We start from the raw sequence: 19,537 nt of genomic DNA on the forward strand, positions 1-19,537 counted from the left end.
AACTTTCTACCATGTCGGCACCATTGTAGGATCCTCCCTCCAGCTCATGAGTGCCAAGACCTGGCCCCATCCAACAGCCTGTAGGCAACAGTGCTGGGGAGCCTCAGACCAAAGAACTAACTGGGGGTGGGGGTGGGGTGGGGGAGGACACAGCCCCACACATCAACAGACAGGCTACCTAAAGACTTCCGGAGCCCAGAGCCACTCGAGACATGCCTCTAGACCTGGCCCTTCCCACTAGAGGGCCAAGACCCAGCTCCAGCCACCAATAGGCAGGTGCTGGCCTTGCGCTCAGGAAGCCTGCATTAGCCTCTAGACCAGACTCATCCAACAAGCGGGCAGACACCAGATGCAAGAAAACCACAATTCCACAGCTTCTGGACCCAGCCTGCCCACAGCAGGCCAGACCCTGCCCTGGGACCAGCTGGGCCCTGGCTCTGCCCACTGGCAGGCCAGCACAAGCTGTGGGACACCCCAGACCCCAGACCCAACTGTATCAACTGCCTCCCCCCACTCCACAGCAATCTGACACCAGCTCTAGGATCCCTGGGCCCTGCAGCAAGATTCCCACATTCCAGGACCAGTTGTGACTGTCAACAGTCCAGCACTAACCCCTGGACCTAGCTTCACCCACCAGTGGACAGGAACAGCCACGGAGTCTTCTGGATCCCGGCTCCATCCACCAGTGAGCCAGCACTAGCCCCAGGACCCCCTGGGGTTCTGAAATCAGCCCTCTTGTGACCAGGCCCCACTAACCAGCAGCCTCCATACAAGGCAATGCCTGACAACTAATAAGACTAGGGACAAACCAAGCCTACCAGACCACCCACATAGCCTGCTGGCCACAACAGAAAGACCCTCACAGCCCTCCTGGGGAAACCCTAGAGCATATAGCTTGGGTGACAAAAGTGGAGTGCCCTGCTGGGACGCATAGGACGTCTCCTACAGAAGGCCACTTCTCCAAGTTTGGGAAATGTAACCTACCAGATACATAAAAATACAAATAGCAACTTAGACAAAATAAGGCAGCAGAGGAACATGCTCCAGACAAAGGAACAAGATAAAACCCTAGAAGAACTAAATGAATGGAGATAAGCAACCTACCCAAGAAAGAGTTCAGAGTAATGATCATAAAGAAGATCAGTGAACTCAGAAGGAGAATTGATGCACAGAGAAGTTAGAAGTTTTTAACAAAGAGTTTGAATATAAAGAACAGCCAAACAGAGATGAAGAATACAGTAACTAAAATGAATACACTAGAAGGAATAAACAGTAGACTAAATGATACAGAGGAATGGATCAGTGAGGTGGAAGACTGAGTAGTGGAAATCACTGATGCTGAACAGAAAAATGAAGAAAAATGAGGACAGTTTAAGAGACCTCTGGGAAAACATCAAGTACACTAATTTTCGCATTATAGGGGTCCCAGAAGGAGAAGATAGAGAAAAGGGGGCCGAGAACATATTTGAAAACATAGTAGCTGAAAAATTCCCTAATCTGGGAAAGGAAACAGTTACCAAGTCCAGAAAGCACAGAGAGTACCATACAGGATGTGTGCTCCCAAAGAGGAACACACAAAGAGACATTGTATTTAAAATTACAAAAAGTAAGGATAAAGAAAATATTAAAAGCAGCAAAGAGAAAGTGAAGAGTAACATACAAGGAAACGCCCATAAGGCTGTCAGATGATTTTTCAGCAGAAACTCTGCAGGCCAGAAGGGAGGGGCACATTATATATAAATCTCTTATATATATATAGTGATAAAAGGGGAAAACCTATAACCAAGAATATTCTCCCCAGCAAGCTCTCATTCCGATTTGATGGAGAGATCAAAAGCTTTACAGACAAGCAAAAGCTAAAAGAGTTTAGCCCCTCAAACGAGCTTTACAACAAATGTTAGTAAATTCTCTAGGCAAAAAAGATAAGGACACAACTAGAAACAGGAAAATTACAAAATGAAAAAGCTCACTGGTTTCAAACATACAATAAATGTAGGAAATCATCCACACACAAAGCTAGTAGGAATGTTAAAAGACAAAAGTAGTGGGGACATCCCTGGGATTCCAGTGGTTAAGACTCTGCCTTCCAATGCAGGAGGCATGGGTTTGATCCCTGGTAGGGGAACTAAGATCCCACATGCTGTGGGGTGTGGCCAAAAAAAAAAACTTAAAAAACAAAAAAGACAAAAGTAGTAAAATCATCAATGTCCACAATAAGCAGTTGAGGGATACACAAAACACCTAGATGCAAAATATGATATCAAAAACAGTAATCATGAGGGAAGGAGAGTACAATTGCAGTGTTGTTAAAATGCATTTGAAATTAAGAGATCACAGCTTTAAACAATCATAAATATATACAGAGAGAGAGACTGCTATATAAAAACCTCATGGTAATCACAAACAAAAAATCTATAATAGAAAAGAAAAATGGAATCCAAACATAACACTAAAGATGGTAATCAAATCACAAGAGAAAAGAAAAAGGGAAGAAAAACCTACCAAAACAATTGATAAAATGGCAATGGGAACATACATATCAGTAATTACCTTAAATGTAAATAGACTAAATACTCCAACCAAAAGATACAGAGTTGCTGAATGGATTCAAAAACAAGACTCATATATATGCTGCCTGCAAGAGACTCACTTCAGATCTAAAGACACACAGACTGAAAGTGTGGGGATGGCAAAAGATATTCCATGCAAATGGAAATCAAAAGAAAGCCAGAGTAGCAATAGTTATATCAGACTTTAAAGACTGTTACGGGCTTCCCTGGTGGCGCAGTGGTTGAGAGTCTGCCTGCCAATGCAGGGGACATGGGTTCGTGCCCTGGTCCGGGAAGATCCCACATGCTGCAGAGCGCCTGGGCCCGTGAGCCATGGCCGCTGAGCCTGCGCGCCCAGAGCCTGTGCTCCGCAATGGGAGAGGCCACAGCGATGAGAGAGAGGCCTGCGTACAGCAAAAAATAAAAAAAATAAAGACTGTTACAAGAGACAAAGAAGGACAGTACATATTGATCAAGGGATCAATCCAATAAGGAGATATAACAATTGTAACTATATATGCACCATGCACCCAACATAGGAGCACCTAAATACATAAGGCAAATATTAACAGACATAAAAGGAGAAATTGATATTTATAGAGCATTCCATTCAAAAGCAGCAGAATACACATTTTTTCCAAGTGCATATGAAACATTCTCCAGGATAGAACACATGCTAGACCACAAAACAAGCCTTGGTAAAGTTAAGAAAATTGAAATCATATCAAGCATCTTTCTGACCACAATGTTATGAGGCTAGAAATCAACTAGAAGAAAAAAACTGCAAAAAAAACACAAAGCGTGGAGGCTAAACAATATGCTACTAAACAACTAATGGATCACTGAGGAAATCAAAAAATACCTAGAGATATATGAAAACAAAAACACGACAATCCAAAACCTATGGGATGCAGAAAAAACAGTTCTAAGAAGATTATAGTGTTACAAGCTTACCTCAGAAAACAAGAAAAATCTCAAACAACCTAACTTTGAACCTAAAAGAGCTAGAGAAAAGAACAAACAAAACCCAAAGTTAGTAGAAGGAAAAAAATCAGATAAAGATCAGAGCAGAAATAAATGAAATAGAGACAAAAAAAATTAGAAAAGATCAATGAAACTAAGCCGGTTCTTTGAAATGATAAAACTTTAGCCAGATTTATCAACAAAAAAAGGAAGAGGGCCCAAATCAATAAAATCAGAAATGAAAAAGAAGCTACAGCCAACATCACAGATATACAAAGGATCATAAGAGACCATTACAAACAACTAGATGCAAATAAAATGGACAACCTAGAAGAAATGGACAAATTCTTACAAAGGTACAATCTCCCAAGACTAAACCAAGAAGAAGTAGAAAATATGAACAGACCAATTACCAGTACTGATATACGATATTTGTTTTTCTCTTTCTGACTTACTTCACTCTGTATGACAGATTAACACATATATGTGGAATCTAGAAAAATGGTATAGATGACCTTAATTGCCAAGCAGAAATAGAGACACAAAGAACAAGTCTATGGATACCAAGGGGGAAAGGAGTGGGGTGGGAGGAATTGGGAGATTAGGATTGACACATATACACTATTGATACTATGTATAAGATAGACTACTGATGGGAACATAATGTATAGCACAGGGAACTCTACTTAATAAACTGAAGTGTCCTAAATGGAGGGGATATATGTATATGTATGGCTGATTCATTTTGCTGTGCAGAAGCTAACACAACATTGTAAAGCAACTATACTCCAATAAAAATTAATTTAAAATTTTACCAGTACTGAAACTGAATCAGTAATTTAAAAACTCCTAAGAAACAAAAGTCCAGGACCAGATGGCTTCACAGATGAATTCTACCAAAAATTTAGAGAAGAGTTAACGTCTGTCCTTCTCAAACTATTCCAAAAATTTCTTGAGGAAGGAACACTTCTGAACTCATTCTATGATGCCAACATCACCCCAATACCAAAACCAGACAAATATACTACAAAAAGAGAAAATTACAGGCTAATATCACTGATGAACATAGATGCAAAAATCCTCAACAAAATACTAGCAAAATACCAGGGATACAAGGATTTTTCAGTATCCACAAGTCAATCATCAGTGTGATACACCACATTAATAAATTGAAGAATAAAAACCATATAATCATTTCAATAGATGTAGAAAAAGTTTTTGACAAAACTGGACATCCATTTATGGTAAAAACTCTCCAGAAAGTGGGCATAGAGGGAACCTACCTCAACATAATAAAGGCCACATATGACAAACCCACAGGTAACATCATACTCAATGGGGAAAACCTGAAAGCATTTCTTCTAAGATCAGGAACAAGACAAGGATGCCCACTCTTGCCACTTTTATTCAACATAGTTTAGGAAGTCCTAGTCACAGCAGTGAGATAAGCAAAAGAAATTAAAAGGAATAGAAATTGGAAGGGAAGAAGTAAAGCTGTCACTGTTTGCAGATGACATGACACTCTACATAGAAATTCCTAAAGTCTCCACCAGAAAACTACTGAAGCTCATCAATAAATTTGGTAAAGTTGCAGGATACAAAATTATTATACAGAAATCTGTTGCATTTATATACACTGAGTTATCAGAAAGAGAAATTAGGGAAACAATCCCCTTTACCATCACATCAAAAAGAATAAAATACCTAGGAATAAACATACCTAAGGAGGTAAAAGACCTGTACTTGGAAAACTGTAAGACACTGATGAAAGAAATTGAAGATGACAAAAACAGATGGAAAGATATACTATATTCTTGGACGGAAGAATTAATATTGTTACAATGATCATATTACCCAAGGCAATCTACAGATTCAATAAAACCTCTATCAAAATACCAAGGCATTTTTCACAGAATAAGAACAAATAATTTAAAAATTTGTATGGAAACACAAAAGACCCTGAATAGCTAAAACTATCTTGAGAAAGAAGAACAGAGCTGGAGGAATCACACGCTCTGGCTTTAGACTATAGTGCAAAGCTGCAGTAATCAAAACAGTATGGTACTGGCACAAAAACAGACACATTGATCAATGGAACAGAATAGAGAGCCCATAAATAAACCCACACACTTATGGCCGATTAATCTATAACAAAGGAGGCAAGAATATACAATAGAGAAAAGACAGTCACTTCAATAAGTGGGTCTGGGAAAACTGGACAGCTACATGTAAAAGAATGAAATTAAACACCATGTACAAAAATAAACTCAAAATGTATTAAAGACATAAATGTAAGACCAGAAACCATAAGACTCCTAGAGGAAAACATAGAATAATACACTTTGACATAAATCATAGCAATATCTTTTGGATCTGTCGCCTAAAGCAGATGAAATAAAAGCAAAATTAAAATATGGGACCTAATTAAATGTAAAAGCTTTTGCACAGCAAAGGAAACTATTGACAAAATGAAAAGAACCTACTGAATGGGAGAAAATATTTGCAAATGACTGATAAGGGGTTAATATCCAATGTATATAAACAGTTCATACAATTTAATAACAAAAAGACAAACAATTAAAAAATGGGCAGAAGAACTGAATAGACATTTTTCCAAAGAGGACATGGAGATGGCCAACAGGCACATGAAAACATGCCCAATATCACTAAGTATCAGGGAAATGCAAATCAAAACCACAATGAGATTGTCACCTCACACCTGTCAAAATGGCTATCATCAAAAAGAACACAAATAACAAATGTTGGCGAGGATGTGGAGAAAAAGGAAAAGGGAACCCTCCTACACTGTTGGTGGGAATGTAAATTGGAGCAGTCACTGTGGAAAACAGTAGGGAGGTTTGTCAAAAAACTAAAAATAGAACTACCATATGACCCAGCAGTTCCCCTCCTGGGTACATATCTGGAAAAGATGAAAGCTCTCATCTGAAAAGATACATTCACCCCAATGTTCATACCAACATTATTTGCAATTGCCAAGATAAGGAAGCAACCTAAGCAACCTATCCATCAACTGATGAATGGATAAATAAGATGTGGTATACATATAAATGGAATACTACTTGGCCATAAAAAGAATGAAATTTTGCCATCTGCAGCAACATGGATGGACTTGGAGTATATTATGCTAAGTGAAATAAGTCTGACTGAGAAAGACAAATACTGTATGATATCACTTATATGCAGAATCTAAAAAATAGCACAGACTAGTGAATATAACAAAAAAGTACACTCACAGATATAGAGAACAAACTAGTGGTTATCAGTGGGAAGAGGGAAGGGAGAGGGGCAATATAGGAGTAGGTGATTAAGAGATAAAAATTATTATGTATAAAATAAGCTATAATGATATATTGTACACCATGGGGAAAATAACGAATACTTTATAATAACTATAAATGGAGTATAATCTTTAAAATTTTGAATCACTATATTGTACACCAGTGACATATAATATTGTACATCAACTATACTTCAATTAAAAACAAAAAAAATCGTAAAGTGATAAAGGTGATATAGACAAAGTAGAGTGATGAGAGGGAGTCTCAAGTGATCAGGGAGAGAAGTTCTTTAAGAGGTGACATTTAAGCTAAGGCTTGAATGATGAAAAAAAGATCCAGACATGCAGTGATTTGGGGATTAAACATTTCAGGCAGAAGGAGGAGCAAGTGTAAAGGCTCTTAGGTGGGAGTATGACTTGTGTCCGAGGAAAAAACAAAACACCAGAGTGTTTGGGACACTTTGAGGAAGGGAGAGAGCACTAAGAGATGGGGTTAGGAGATAGGTTACAAAGGAATTTTAATAAGCAGAAGGAAAAAAATATTTTACATTCTTCGAAATTGTTCAATCAATAAGGGCAGAGAAAGGAACATAAAAGATATGGCAAGTTTGCTTCTCTGTCTCCTCAGGACTCAGCAGACAGTGATTAAAATAAGTCACAAGAGCATGTCAAAAAGCAGTATCTCATCTCCTAGAATGGAGTCTCCTTGAAAGCAGGGACCCCAGCTTACCACAGCTTCTAAATCAGATTTAGATTTGATTTTTCTCTTGGCAAGACTACTTCATAGGTGGCAGTGCACTCCTCTGTCAGTAGGCCCGTAATGTCTGGTTCTCTCCTTTTTTGTGATATTAACAATTGTTGATAGTCAATGCTTAGATCCATTGATTCATCATGGGTTGGAAAATGGTGATGATTTATTTTAAACTCCCCTTGTTTATTAGTTTATTTATTTATTTATTTATTGGCTGCGCTGGGTCTCCGTGCAGCACTTGGGCTTTCTCCAGTTGCGGCGAGCAGGGGCTACTCTAGGTTGTGGTACACAGGCTTTAGTAGTTGCCGCACGCGGGCTCAGTAGTTGCAGCACGAGGGCCCCAGAGCACGTGGGCTCAGTAGTTGCGGTGCACAGGCTCCAGTAATTGTGGCGCACTGCATGGGCTTATTTGCTCTGTGACATGTGGGATTTTCCCAGATCAGGGATCAGACCTGTATCCCCTGCATTGGCAGGCAGATTCTTAACCACTGGACCACCAGGGAAGTCCTCTTTCCTTACTTATTAACTAGAATACCTTTATGTAGGCAAACTTTGTCCATCAATTTTTTTTTTATCTTGAGGTATAATTGGCATAGGAATGGCACGATAAATGCTTTATTCAAACCCCTCAACTTTTTTGTTTTTAACAGTTTTCGGAATACAGACAGTCTCTGGCTTATGATGGTTCAGCTTACAATTTTTTGACTTTACCATGGTGCAAAAGTGACACATGTTCAGTAGAAACTGCACTTTGAATTTTGAAGTTTGATCTTTTCCCAGGTTAGTGATATGCTGTATGGTACTCTCTCATGATGCTGGGCAGTGGCAGTGAACCACATAATCAGGAGGGTAAACAACTTATACACTTACAATCATTCTGTACCCATACAACCATTCTGTCTTTTACTTTCACTACAATATTCAATAAATTACGTGAGATATTCAACACTTTATTATAAAGGCTTTGTGTTAGATTATTTTGCCCAAAACTGTTGGCTAATGTAAGTGTTCTGAGCAAATTTAAGGTGGGCTAGGCTAAGCTATGATACTTAGTAGGTTGGGTGTATTTTTTGACTTAACGATATTTTCAATTTACGATGGATTTATTGGGACATAATCCCATCATAAGTCAGTGAAAATTTGTAATAATTTGGCTCCATAACATCTTCTAAAAGTCACCAATGAAGCTTTGGTTTTGAGGTGTGTGTGTGTGTGTGTGTGTGTGTGTGTGTGTGTGTGTGTGTGTATTTGGTGATGGTGGTTGTCATAAACTCATGGATTCATTCATTTTGATTTGTTTCAATCCATTGCAGTTAATATTCTTATTGTGGCTTGAATTTTCTCGTCTTTGGCCAGTGAGAGCTTCTACAAATTGACTGCTAAGTCGTTCTGACACAACTCTGGTGTTGTGTGTGGGGGGTTTGTGATAATTTATTTGGTTCTATTATGTCAAAGTATTCCCGGCTCATTTTTTACGTTTCCTGTCCCAAACTGAGAATGAGCTATTTCTCCAAGAAGTTCTGGTTACTTTTAGTATTTAGAGACCAGAATCTGGGTCCAAGGGGTGGCCAGAACAACTAGACTGGTCATTTTTTCGAGAAAAAGAGACACAAAATGCTTGTTGTCTTTACCTTAAGAAAAAGTACATCGTGAACTGAAACTGGTGTACAATTATTATTTTTTTGTCCAGAGAAAATATCTATAATGAGATGTATAGTCAAATCACTGTGTTTTTTAAAATGACGATGTTTCTTAAGATAGTGTTTCACTAATAGAGTCCACAGGTACTTCTCCACATACCCTGTGCACCAATTTGACACAAGTTCATTTGTTTCACTTTGCTTTAGTTTGTCAGTGATAGCTTTTTAAAATGTTTTTGTTGTTGTTATATAATTATATAAAATATTTTATTTCATGTTTCCAAAGTTAACTCCACTGAAAAAGTTTTATTCAGAGAAGTTTAGCTTTTGTCCCTGCTCTCTAACCTACTCCGTCCCTATGAGTAACACTTTTTTCAATACATTTTTATAAAGTTTTTGGTTTATCCATATATGTATATGCTTGTATTTTTTTAAGATGTAAAACATACTCACAGAGTTACCAATAAACCACTCTTTTTCCCCTAAGTATGTGTCTAAATCTTGCAGAAGATGAGATGCATCACATGTGAGTAGCTCCTTAAACATCTGATCCTAAGAGAGGGAGAAAAAAGATTCATTTAAGCATAATAAGAAGAAAAACAAATGAGTTGAAGAGGAAGTAGATTTTTCCATCTTCTTTCTCCCACATGAGTTCAAAAAGGAAGTAGCTACCTGTTATTGGTGGTTGTTGCTTGCTTGTTTGTTTTTTTAAAATGAATGGCATGGAGATTCAGGTCTGATTTTCTATAGATCTTATTCTTCCCTTTATTACTCATGGATTAAAAAATAAATATTGTCATCAATTCCTATTGTTTCTTTGTATATAATGACTAAATATTTCATCAATAAAATCTTTTCATGGTTTATCTTAATTTTTGTTAATGAAAATTATTCCATTATGTTTTTACATTTCTAAAATTCCCTACCTTTTTTAGGCTCACTCCCTTTAAAGTGAAATAATTTAACTAAAGGTAAAGAAATTAATTTATTTTGTAAATAAAATTTATTTTGTAAGACTATTATTAATAAAATATTATTATTTTGTAAGATTCCTCCAGTTTAGCAGTCTTTCATCTCACAGTTACACTTAACAGAAGTAATCCATAATGAATAGTAATGTTCTTTGGCAGATTTCCTCTGTTTGGCTTGACATTGTACCTTAGGGTGAGATTTCTCTGCCTTGACTATCATCTGTAAAATGAATCCAAGGTGCCCCCTTTTGATATAATATGTAAGATATTATTACAAACCATATAATATCCTTGGGAAAAAATAACATATATCCATTTAAAAAATTATCTTCGTGTTTTTACTTGAATCTTTGAAGACCAAATAATTTATTCATGGCCTCTTTCTTGGTAAGAGGTATTTATTTGTTTATATACGAAAATCAGGCTGGTTTGTATTGTGGATATGAAGTGTAAGCCAAACTCAAAATATTATAAAATATACATATATCATTAATATTCATAAATGAATATTATAAAATCTATAATAAAATCCAGCCTCTATTAAGATAAGTCAAATAGTGGATAAATCCCTCACCAATTTACTGATTTACTTCCTGTTACTATTATGACTTAGCTGGGTAATGTAGATTATTATAACATAATGCCTTATATTTGTAGGGCACAGTTTGCAAAAGCATCATTACAGATTTACATAGGTTTGCCACATTTCAGGTACTGAAGGTTGGGAAGTTTGTCATTATTTTGACTTTACATGCTTTCCACGGTTCTATACCACCTTTGTACATAAGGTTCTCTCTCTATGGTTAATATATTCATAGTTCTAAATAAAATAGTGTGAATCCTTCAGCCCCTTCCACAGAATCTGTGAGCTAAGAGGCAATGGGCCCAGAAACACGTGACATTTCCCATAGCTTAGCTTAGATCAGCATCAGTTGGGGAGGTAATAGCCAGCTTGGCTGTCCTAGAATAGCTAGAAACAGGAGGGAGTTAAATGGAACAGGATGTAGATGCTGTACAGCTTTCCAAAAACTCCTGTGCGTTCACCTGGGTGATTCTGCTACTTTTTCTACTATGCATTTCCACAGCTTAAGGTACACCAATGCTTTGTATATGCAGTGCCAGATAAAAATCTTATCTCTGCTCTCTTGAGTTCCTTAGCCCAGGTTCTCTTTATGTGTTTGGTGAGAATCATATCAGTCTAATGAAATGTAAATTGCTAAACAGCATAACCATTAGTATTTAAGAGTCATTTTAAAGAATACTCACCAAAATAACCTAAAGAAGATAAAATTTTCTTACATATCCTTTTTAAAATGCATTTTCTGATAAACCCTAGATAGCCATTCCTCTACTTGGTGGACTCAGAAATTTCCTCCCACCTCCCCCAGAGAGTTATAAGGAAGGAGATTTTTGCACATTGAAAAGTCATTGCTATTGTATTCTATCAAATGACATTTAGAGGATTTAGGGAGGTTTGCATATTTCTCCAAAGCACCATTTTAAAATCCACACTGCCCAAATCGTTTAGGATTGGAAATGAGCCACTGCTGTCCCTTCAGTCCTGCTGATCCATCACCCTCCCCCCCCTGGCAACCCCCTACCCTGTTCTTCAGATGAGGAAACTGAAACAGACACATTGAATAACCACAGAAACACTAGTGATAAATTCAAGGATTATCAGTGTGACCAATGCTCAGAGACATATTTTGCCTTTAAATTAATTTTTTTTAATTTTAAATTGGAATTTTTAGCATGAAACATTTATAATTATGTGTACTCGATAGATTTTTAAAGAACATATAAGAGGACTATTTTCACTGTTCATCCATCTTTACTGTATCAATATTCTGCTTTTGAAAATTTTATCTGACCACAAGGTGGCAGCAATGCAACCCACTACGGAGAGACTAAGTAATGAGATGCAAAAGAACTGTGTATTTTTCATTGTATTCTGGCCAGGTCCTGCTTATTAATCAGATAGTCTAGCTATTCGCAATTATTTCTGCAACATGTTGTCCCTTCATATGATTTATTCATGAACTTGGAATATGTCCTGTGAATTTGTTTTTCTGAGGTAGGTAGCATGTAAGAGCATTGTTATTCTAATACAAAGGTAGAGTTCCCCTTATCATAAATGTTCAAAGAACATTTTCCTTTGGGAGAAAAGGAGAATGGAAAAATAGAGAAGTAGAGAAGGGCAAGCCCACATGGAACAAAAACCTTTAGATACTTTTTTTTCTAAATTGAGAGGATTATGCATCTACTTGTCTCTGCATTTATAAGGATATGTGAAATATAGATGTCATGTCTGACAAAAGGAAAAACAATGAGCACTGAATTATATAAAAACACTATAATAACTAATATTTAGTGAACACTTTCAACCTAGCCGTAGGTACTTATGCTACCATTTAATCCTCCCAACATACTTTGAAGCAGATTCTATGATATCCCTTCTTTACATAGACATAGAATGTGAAAAGTTGATAGGGAGTTAAGTGACAACTGGTAAAAAGGGAATCAGGATTCAAGCCTGGCAGTCTGACTCCAGAGCCCAAATGTATTTTTATCCTCAAAGATGAGTTTTTATTTAAGACTTTGTTCTGGTCAGTCAGGTATCTGTATATATATGTATGTGTGTGTGTGTCTTCCCACACACCTTACATTTATGTCAAGGAATCGGTAAATGTGAATACTTTTATGTTCCAAATATCTCTATTTAAATCAGAGGGTCCTAATTAAACAAACAGTATTTAGAATAAATATGCTTAGGTAAGTTGATAAGACTGCCATTTGTTCTGTGCTGTAGCTTTTGGATACAGGCCTTAAGCCATAACATGTACATAAATACTCCTGCACAGCTGTTTTGAATGGCTGCTACCACTGTGGCATTACATCCAGTGGTTAAGAACATGGAGTCTGAGCCAGAGTGCCTGGGATTTGAATTCCTTGTGTACCACTTACCAGCTAAGTAACCTTAGGAAAGTTATTTACACTACATGAACCTCAATTTCTTCATCTGGAAAATGAGGATAACAGCAGTTTCCAAAATTTTACATGAAGAAGTCTTGAGGATAAAAGATATGAATACTGGAGATGTGTGCCAAGTAAACAAGGGAGTAAATAAAAACAGAGGACGTCATCCAGGAAACAGGACTCCAGCTCAAGAGAAAGACGTTCCTGGGATGGCAGTGAAGGGAAGTCCAAAGATGACAGCTGTGCAAAAACCTAGACAGCTCTACAAAGGAGAATGGAAATCTCTGGCTCGATAGCTCCAAGAAAATAATGGAAACAGTAGATTATCTGATATCATTGACTTTGTGAAAAATTGCATTGGCAGGCCATTGGATACTGTGGGAAGGTTCAGCAATAAAAGTAAAAAAGAATTAAGCAAATGAAAAAAAGACAATTACTAATTTGAGGAGGAAAGTGAGAAAGGAAATATCAAAGTATACCACAATGCACAGTTTTTTACGATATCTGCATAGGCATACTAATGTAATGACTGAACATATATTTCACCACAAACTTTTTTTTTTTTTGTGGTACGCAAGCTTCTCACTGTTGCGGCCTCTACCGTTGCGGAGCACAGGCTCCGGACGTGCAGGCTCAGCGGCCATGGCGCACGGGCCCAGCCACTCAGTGGCATGTGGGATCTTCTTGGACCAGGGTGCAAACCCGTGTCCCTTGCATCGGCAGGTGGACTGTCAACCACTGCACCACTAGGGAAGCCCCCTCACCACAAAATTTTAATAATATGAGTTTGGGGGAAGGGAAGCAAAGAGAATGACTATGTAAGAGGTAAATTCTAATTACTATAATAAGTCTATCAGAACTATCTAGGGCTTCCCTGGTGGCGCAGTGGTTGAGAGTCCGCCTGCCGATGCAGGGGACACGGGTTCGTGCCCCGGTCCGGGAGGATCCCACATGCCGCTGAGCGGCTGGGCCCGTGAGCCATGGCCACTGACCCTGCGCGTCCGGAGCCTGTGCTCCGCAACGGGAGAGGTCACAACAGTGAGAGGCCCAAACTATCTAAAATTTGTGAATCAAAGAAAGCCATATTTACATATCCTATAGAAAATATGGAGATATATAAATCCTAAAGAAACAGCTAAAAGTGTTAAAATGAGCGTTGCATCTGAGGAAGGGTTAATATGAAGAGGTAAGGCTGGGAATCACTGTAGTAATTTGTTTTAAACTTTTTAATATAATTTGATATTTTAAAACTAGATGTGTGTCTTACTTTGATAAAAAGGAACTTTGAAAAGCACCTAACATAATGTTTGGCAAGTGGATATGATTAATAGCAGTAACAGCAAACTGATCACATTACTTTTATATCTTGTTTTCTCTCTGCCCAAGGAAAACGAGACATGAAATCGTCCAGTGTGTCCACGACTGCATCAACTTGACATTGTTGCAATTCTGTTTTTCCAGCCAAATCTATGGAATAGAGACAGGCCATTTTATGCCCAAGAATATGCTCAATTTATTTTACTATAGTAAAACTTTTTTAAAAATAGGCAATATATTAATATGGTTCGAAAATTCAAAACAATATAAAACAGTATCCAGTGAAGACTAACTTCCACCTCTGACCCATTCACTTCATTTTGCTTCCTTACCTACCTACCATATTGGTAACCATTTTCATTCATTTATTTTGTATTCTTCCATTGTTTCTTAATGAAAATAAGAATAGGTATCCCACTCAAAACACACCTCCCCCATATATACTAGAGGTCTTTTCTTACAAGTCCCTTAAGGGCATCCTTGCTCTTTTTTCAGGTACATGGGATTCCTTTAAGTGGAAGTGCCACAATTTATTTAACTAGCCTCAACTGAGTAGGTTTGTTTCCAGTCTTTTGCTAGTGCAAGTGATACTACAATAAATAACCTGTACATACATTATCATTTATCTTGTAGAAAGAATTACTGTTACATGTGCAGATAATTTTTTGCCAGGAGCATTTGTTTGCTTCCTGGGAATTATAAGTTTAAAATAATAGAAGTGTTGTTTTTTTTCTTTACTGCCATTCGCTGACCATCATTTTGCTAAGGAATCATTCTAAAATGATTCAGTGTAGAAGCATTCTAAAATAGGTTGCATTTCAGCCAAGGGAACTGTCAACAAAATGAAAAGAAAATCTACTGAATGGGAGAAAATATTTGCAAATGATATGACCGATAAGGGATTAATATCCAATGTATACAAACAGCTCATACAACTCAACATCCAAAGGACAAATAATCTAACTAAAAACTGGGTTGAAGAACTGAATAAATATTTTTCCAAAGAGGACATGCAGATGGCCAACAGGCACATGAAAAGATGCTCAACATCACTAGTCATCAGGGAAATGCAAATCGAAACCACAATGAGATATCACCTCACACCTGTCAAAATGGCTATCATCAAAAAGGACACAAGTAACAAATGTTGGCAAGGATGTGGAGAAAAAGAAAAAGGGAACCCTCCTACACTGTTGGTGGGAATGTAAATTGGAGCAGCCACTGTGGAAAACAGTAGGGAAGTTTGTCAAAAAACTAAAAATAGAACTACCATATGACCCAGCAATTCCACTCCTGGGCATACATATGGAAAAGACAAAATCTCTAATTCAAAAAGATACATTCACCCCAATGTTCATACCAGCATTATTTGCAATTGCCAAGATAAGGAAGCAACCTAAGTGTCTATCAACAGATGAATGGATAAAGAAGATATGGTATATATATATATATATATATATATATATATATATATATACACAATGGAATATTACTCAGCCATAAAAAAGAATGAAAGAATATTTGCCATTTGCAGCAACATGGATAGAATTAGAGGGTATTATGCTAAGTGAAATAAGTCAGACAGAGAAAGACAAATACTGTATGATATCACTTATATGTGGAATCTAAAAAGTACAATAAACTAGTGAATATAACAAAAAAGAAGCAGACTCACAGATATAGATAACAAATTAGTGGTTACCAGTGGGGGTGGGAAGAGGCAATATAGGAGTAGGGGATTAAGAGGTACAAACTATTATGTATAACATAAGCTACAAGGATATATTGCACAACACAGGGAATATAGCCAATATTTTATTATAGCTGTGAATGGAGTGTAACTTTAAAAATTGTGAATCACTATATTGTACGCCTATAACTTGTAACTTTAATAAAAAATAAAAATATAAAATAGATTGCTTTTGTACAAATGTATAAATTTACTAAAAATCAAGGAACTGTATATACTGACAATGGGTGAACTGTATGTAAATCACGCCTCAATAAAGCTGTTAAAAGTGAAAGAAAATGCCTTAGTAATTAGCGTTCTTCTGTAAGCTATCAATATTTTCACGTGTGTGATGTTCAAAGACTGATTCTTCTTTCTGACCTTGAGAAATCCCTCTGAAATGTATCATAAGGTCTCTTCACTCATTTTCATCCCTACTTTGACTTCCACACTCAAGGCTTCAGCTGTCAATTTTATACAGATGACTCATTCAACATGTTTAGTCCTAAATTCCAGAGCCATATTCTCAGCTTCCTTTTTTTTTTTTTTTTTTTTTTTGCAGTACGCGGGCCTCTCACTGTTGCGGCCTCTCCCGTTGCAGAGCACAGGCTCCGGACGCGCAAGCTCAGCGGCCATGGCTCACGGGCCCAGCTGCTCCACAGCATGTGGGGTCTTCCCGGACCGGGACTCGAACCCACGTCCCCTGCATTGGCAGGCGGACTCTCAACCACTGCGCCACCAGGGAAGCCCTCTCAGCTTCCTTTGGGATAGTTCTCTATGTATCCTTTTGGGTCGGCCACAACTGGGGCTACAGCAGTGAACAAAGGAGATCAATTCTTTGCCTGCATGGCACTTACGGCTAACTGGGAAAGACAGACAATGGAAAGGATACTGCAAGTTAAGGAACTTTTTCTTTTAAGAAGAGGACGAGGAAGAGGATAAGGCCAAGGAGCTATGGGAATAAGGAGCTATGATCAGGTGTCATCTGCCTGGCCCTTACTCTCCTGCTCAAATAGACTTCCCTCCACATGCCAGTATGTCTTCTAACCCTAGGATGATTCTATCTTCACAAACTTTCTCATATTTCCCAAATAGGCACCCCTGCAGTCATGCCAAACAAAGTATGGCCAGAATAATCTTCCTAAGCTCATAGCCATGGTTATGTTGCTTTTCCAGATAAAAATTTAAAGTTGAAGTCAGACAGAGAAAGACAAACACTGTGTGATCTCACTCATATTGGAATCTTTAAAAATTACTGCTAATAACTAACTCATAGATACAGAGAACAGATGGTTACCAGAGGCAGGAGCAGGGGTAGGGGCAGTAAAATGGGTGAAAGTGGTCAAAAGATACAAACTTCCAGTTAGAAGATAAATGCGCCCTGGCGATGTAATGTACAGCATGGTGAGTATAGCTAAGAATACCATCTATTTGAAAGTGGCTAAGAGAGTAGTTCTTAAAAGTTCTCATCACAAGGAAAAAAACCTGTAACTATGTGAGGTGATGGATGTTAACTAGATTTACTGTGTGATCATTTAGCAATATATACATGTACTGAATCATTATGTCATACACCTGAAACTAATGTAATGTTATATGTGAATTATATCTCAATTTAAAAACAACTCTACAGGGCCTTCCCTGGTGGCGCAGTGGTTGCGAGTCCGCCTGCCGATGCAGGGGACACGGGTTCGTGCCCCGGTCCGGGAGTATCCCACATGCCGCGGAGCGGCTGGGCCCGTGAGCCATGGCCGCTGAGCCTGCGTTTCCGGAGCCCGTGCTCCGCAACGGGAGAGGCCGCAACTGTGAGAGGCCCGCGTACCGCAAAAAAAAACCCAAAAAACTCTACAATTGTTTAAGGGATGACATTAATACTCTGGCTCTTTCTTACCAGAATCTATTTTTCCATCCCTTTCTCTTTCTGCTTCTGCTCCACCCAGCAAATTTTGAAGTTCTTTTCTTTTTCTCCTGCCATTTTTTCTGTCTGGAATGTTCTAGTCCAGAGATTCTCTAAGTGAGTTCCATGGACCAACTGCATAAGCATCATCTGGGAAATTGGTAAGAATGCAAATTTCCCACCCTAGGCCTATTGAACCACAATCTCTGGAGACAAGGCTGAACAATCTGTTTTAATGAGCCTCCAAGTGATCCTGATGCACATAAAATATGAGAAACACTGCTCAAGTCCAAATCTTTCTCTTGAAATTCTAGGTATCTTTTCAGGCTCAACTCAAATGTCATTTCCACTTCAAAGTCAAATTTCCATAGTCAGAAGTCGTCTCCATCTCTTATATTTAGCTATCTATCTATTTATTAATTTATTTGGCTCTGCTGGGTCTTAGTTGCGGCACGCAGGATATTTTTAGTTGCAGCATGTGGGATCTTTTTTTTTTTTTTTTTTGGTTGCTGCATGTGAATTCTTAGTTGTGGCATGTGGGATCTAGTTCCCTGACCAGGGATCGAACCCAGGCCCCCTGTACTGGGAGTGCAGAGGCTTAGCCACTGGACCACAAAGGAAGTCCCTCCATCTCTTTTAAACTTCCAAAAAATTTTGTTGGCTGAAATGTGTTAGTGTAACACAAATTTTTGTATTTTTAACATACATACATTACTTTGGTCCAAAAATGAAGGTCTAGTAATTATGGCCCATTTTATTGGTAAGATAACCATGTCTCGGGCTTCCTGGGTGGTGCAGTGGTTGAGAATCTGCCTGCCAAGGCAGGGGTCACAGGTTCGAGCCCTGGTCTGGGAAGATCCCACATGCCACGGAGCAACTGGGCCCAGGAGCCACAACTACTGAGCCTGTGCATCTGGAGCCTGTGCTCCGCAACAGGAGAGGCCGCGACAGTGAGAGGCCCACGCACCGCGAGGAAGAGTAGCCCCTGCTTGCCGCAACCAGAGAAAGCCCTCGCACAGAAACGAAGACCCAACGCAGCCAAATAAATAAATTAATTAATTAAACGAATTAAAAAAAAAAAAGATAACCATGTCTCTACAGCTTGGATCATAGTAGTTTTGGGGGTAGCAAAGAGGGTGTCAGTGTCAGGAGTGGGACATGGTGATTCTGCAGATTATTTATAAAGAAAGCCAAATGTAGCCTTTCACTCAAAAAGAGTGTTATGAGAGTGTGAGGGGAGAGAGAAGACAGCAGAGCATAAGATGGGGAAAGGCACCAGGCAAAGATGAGAACTAAGTTTCCCTTATTACTCCTCATCTCATCACGTTAGCGCATGCGCTAAATAAACAATCCAGTAGCCAACTACCCACTCAGGAGGCCTCAGATGGCACTTTATGGAGGCAAAGAAGACTCCCCTTCTATTTTTTTTAGCACGATTAGGATGAA

The 19,537-nt window shown here is 38.3% G+C and overlaps 1 protein-coding gene across 1 annotated transcript in view; it reads right to left on the reverse strand.

Moving 5' to 3' along the window:
• Nucleotides 1-19,537, reverse strand: part of HPGDS (hematopoietic prostaglandin D synthase) — a 35,686-nt gene that overhangs the window by 1,959 nt on the left and 14,190 nt on the right. Inside the window, exons 4-5 of the mRNA XM_029234605.1 lie at nucleotides 14,506-14,615; nucleotides 9,655-9,753 (exon numbers count right to left, since the gene is read on the reverse strand). Coding sequence (XP_029090438.1) covers nucleotides 9,655-9,753; nucleotides 14,506-14,615 — 209 coding nt within the window. The remainder of the gene's footprint in view (nucleotides 1-9,654; nucleotides 9,754-14,505; nucleotides 14,616-19,537) is intronic.

The sequence above is a fragment of the Monodon monoceros genome, unplaced genomic scaffold, assembly GCF_005190385.1.
Source record: "Monodon monoceros isolate NGI ecotype Baffin Bay Population unplaced genomic scaffold, NGI_Narwhal_1 Super_Scaffold_20, whole genome shotgun sequence".
In the NCBI taxonomy this organism is placed as follows: Eukaryota; Metazoa; Chordata; class Mammalia; order Artiodactyla; family Monodontidae; genus Monodon; species Monodon monoceros.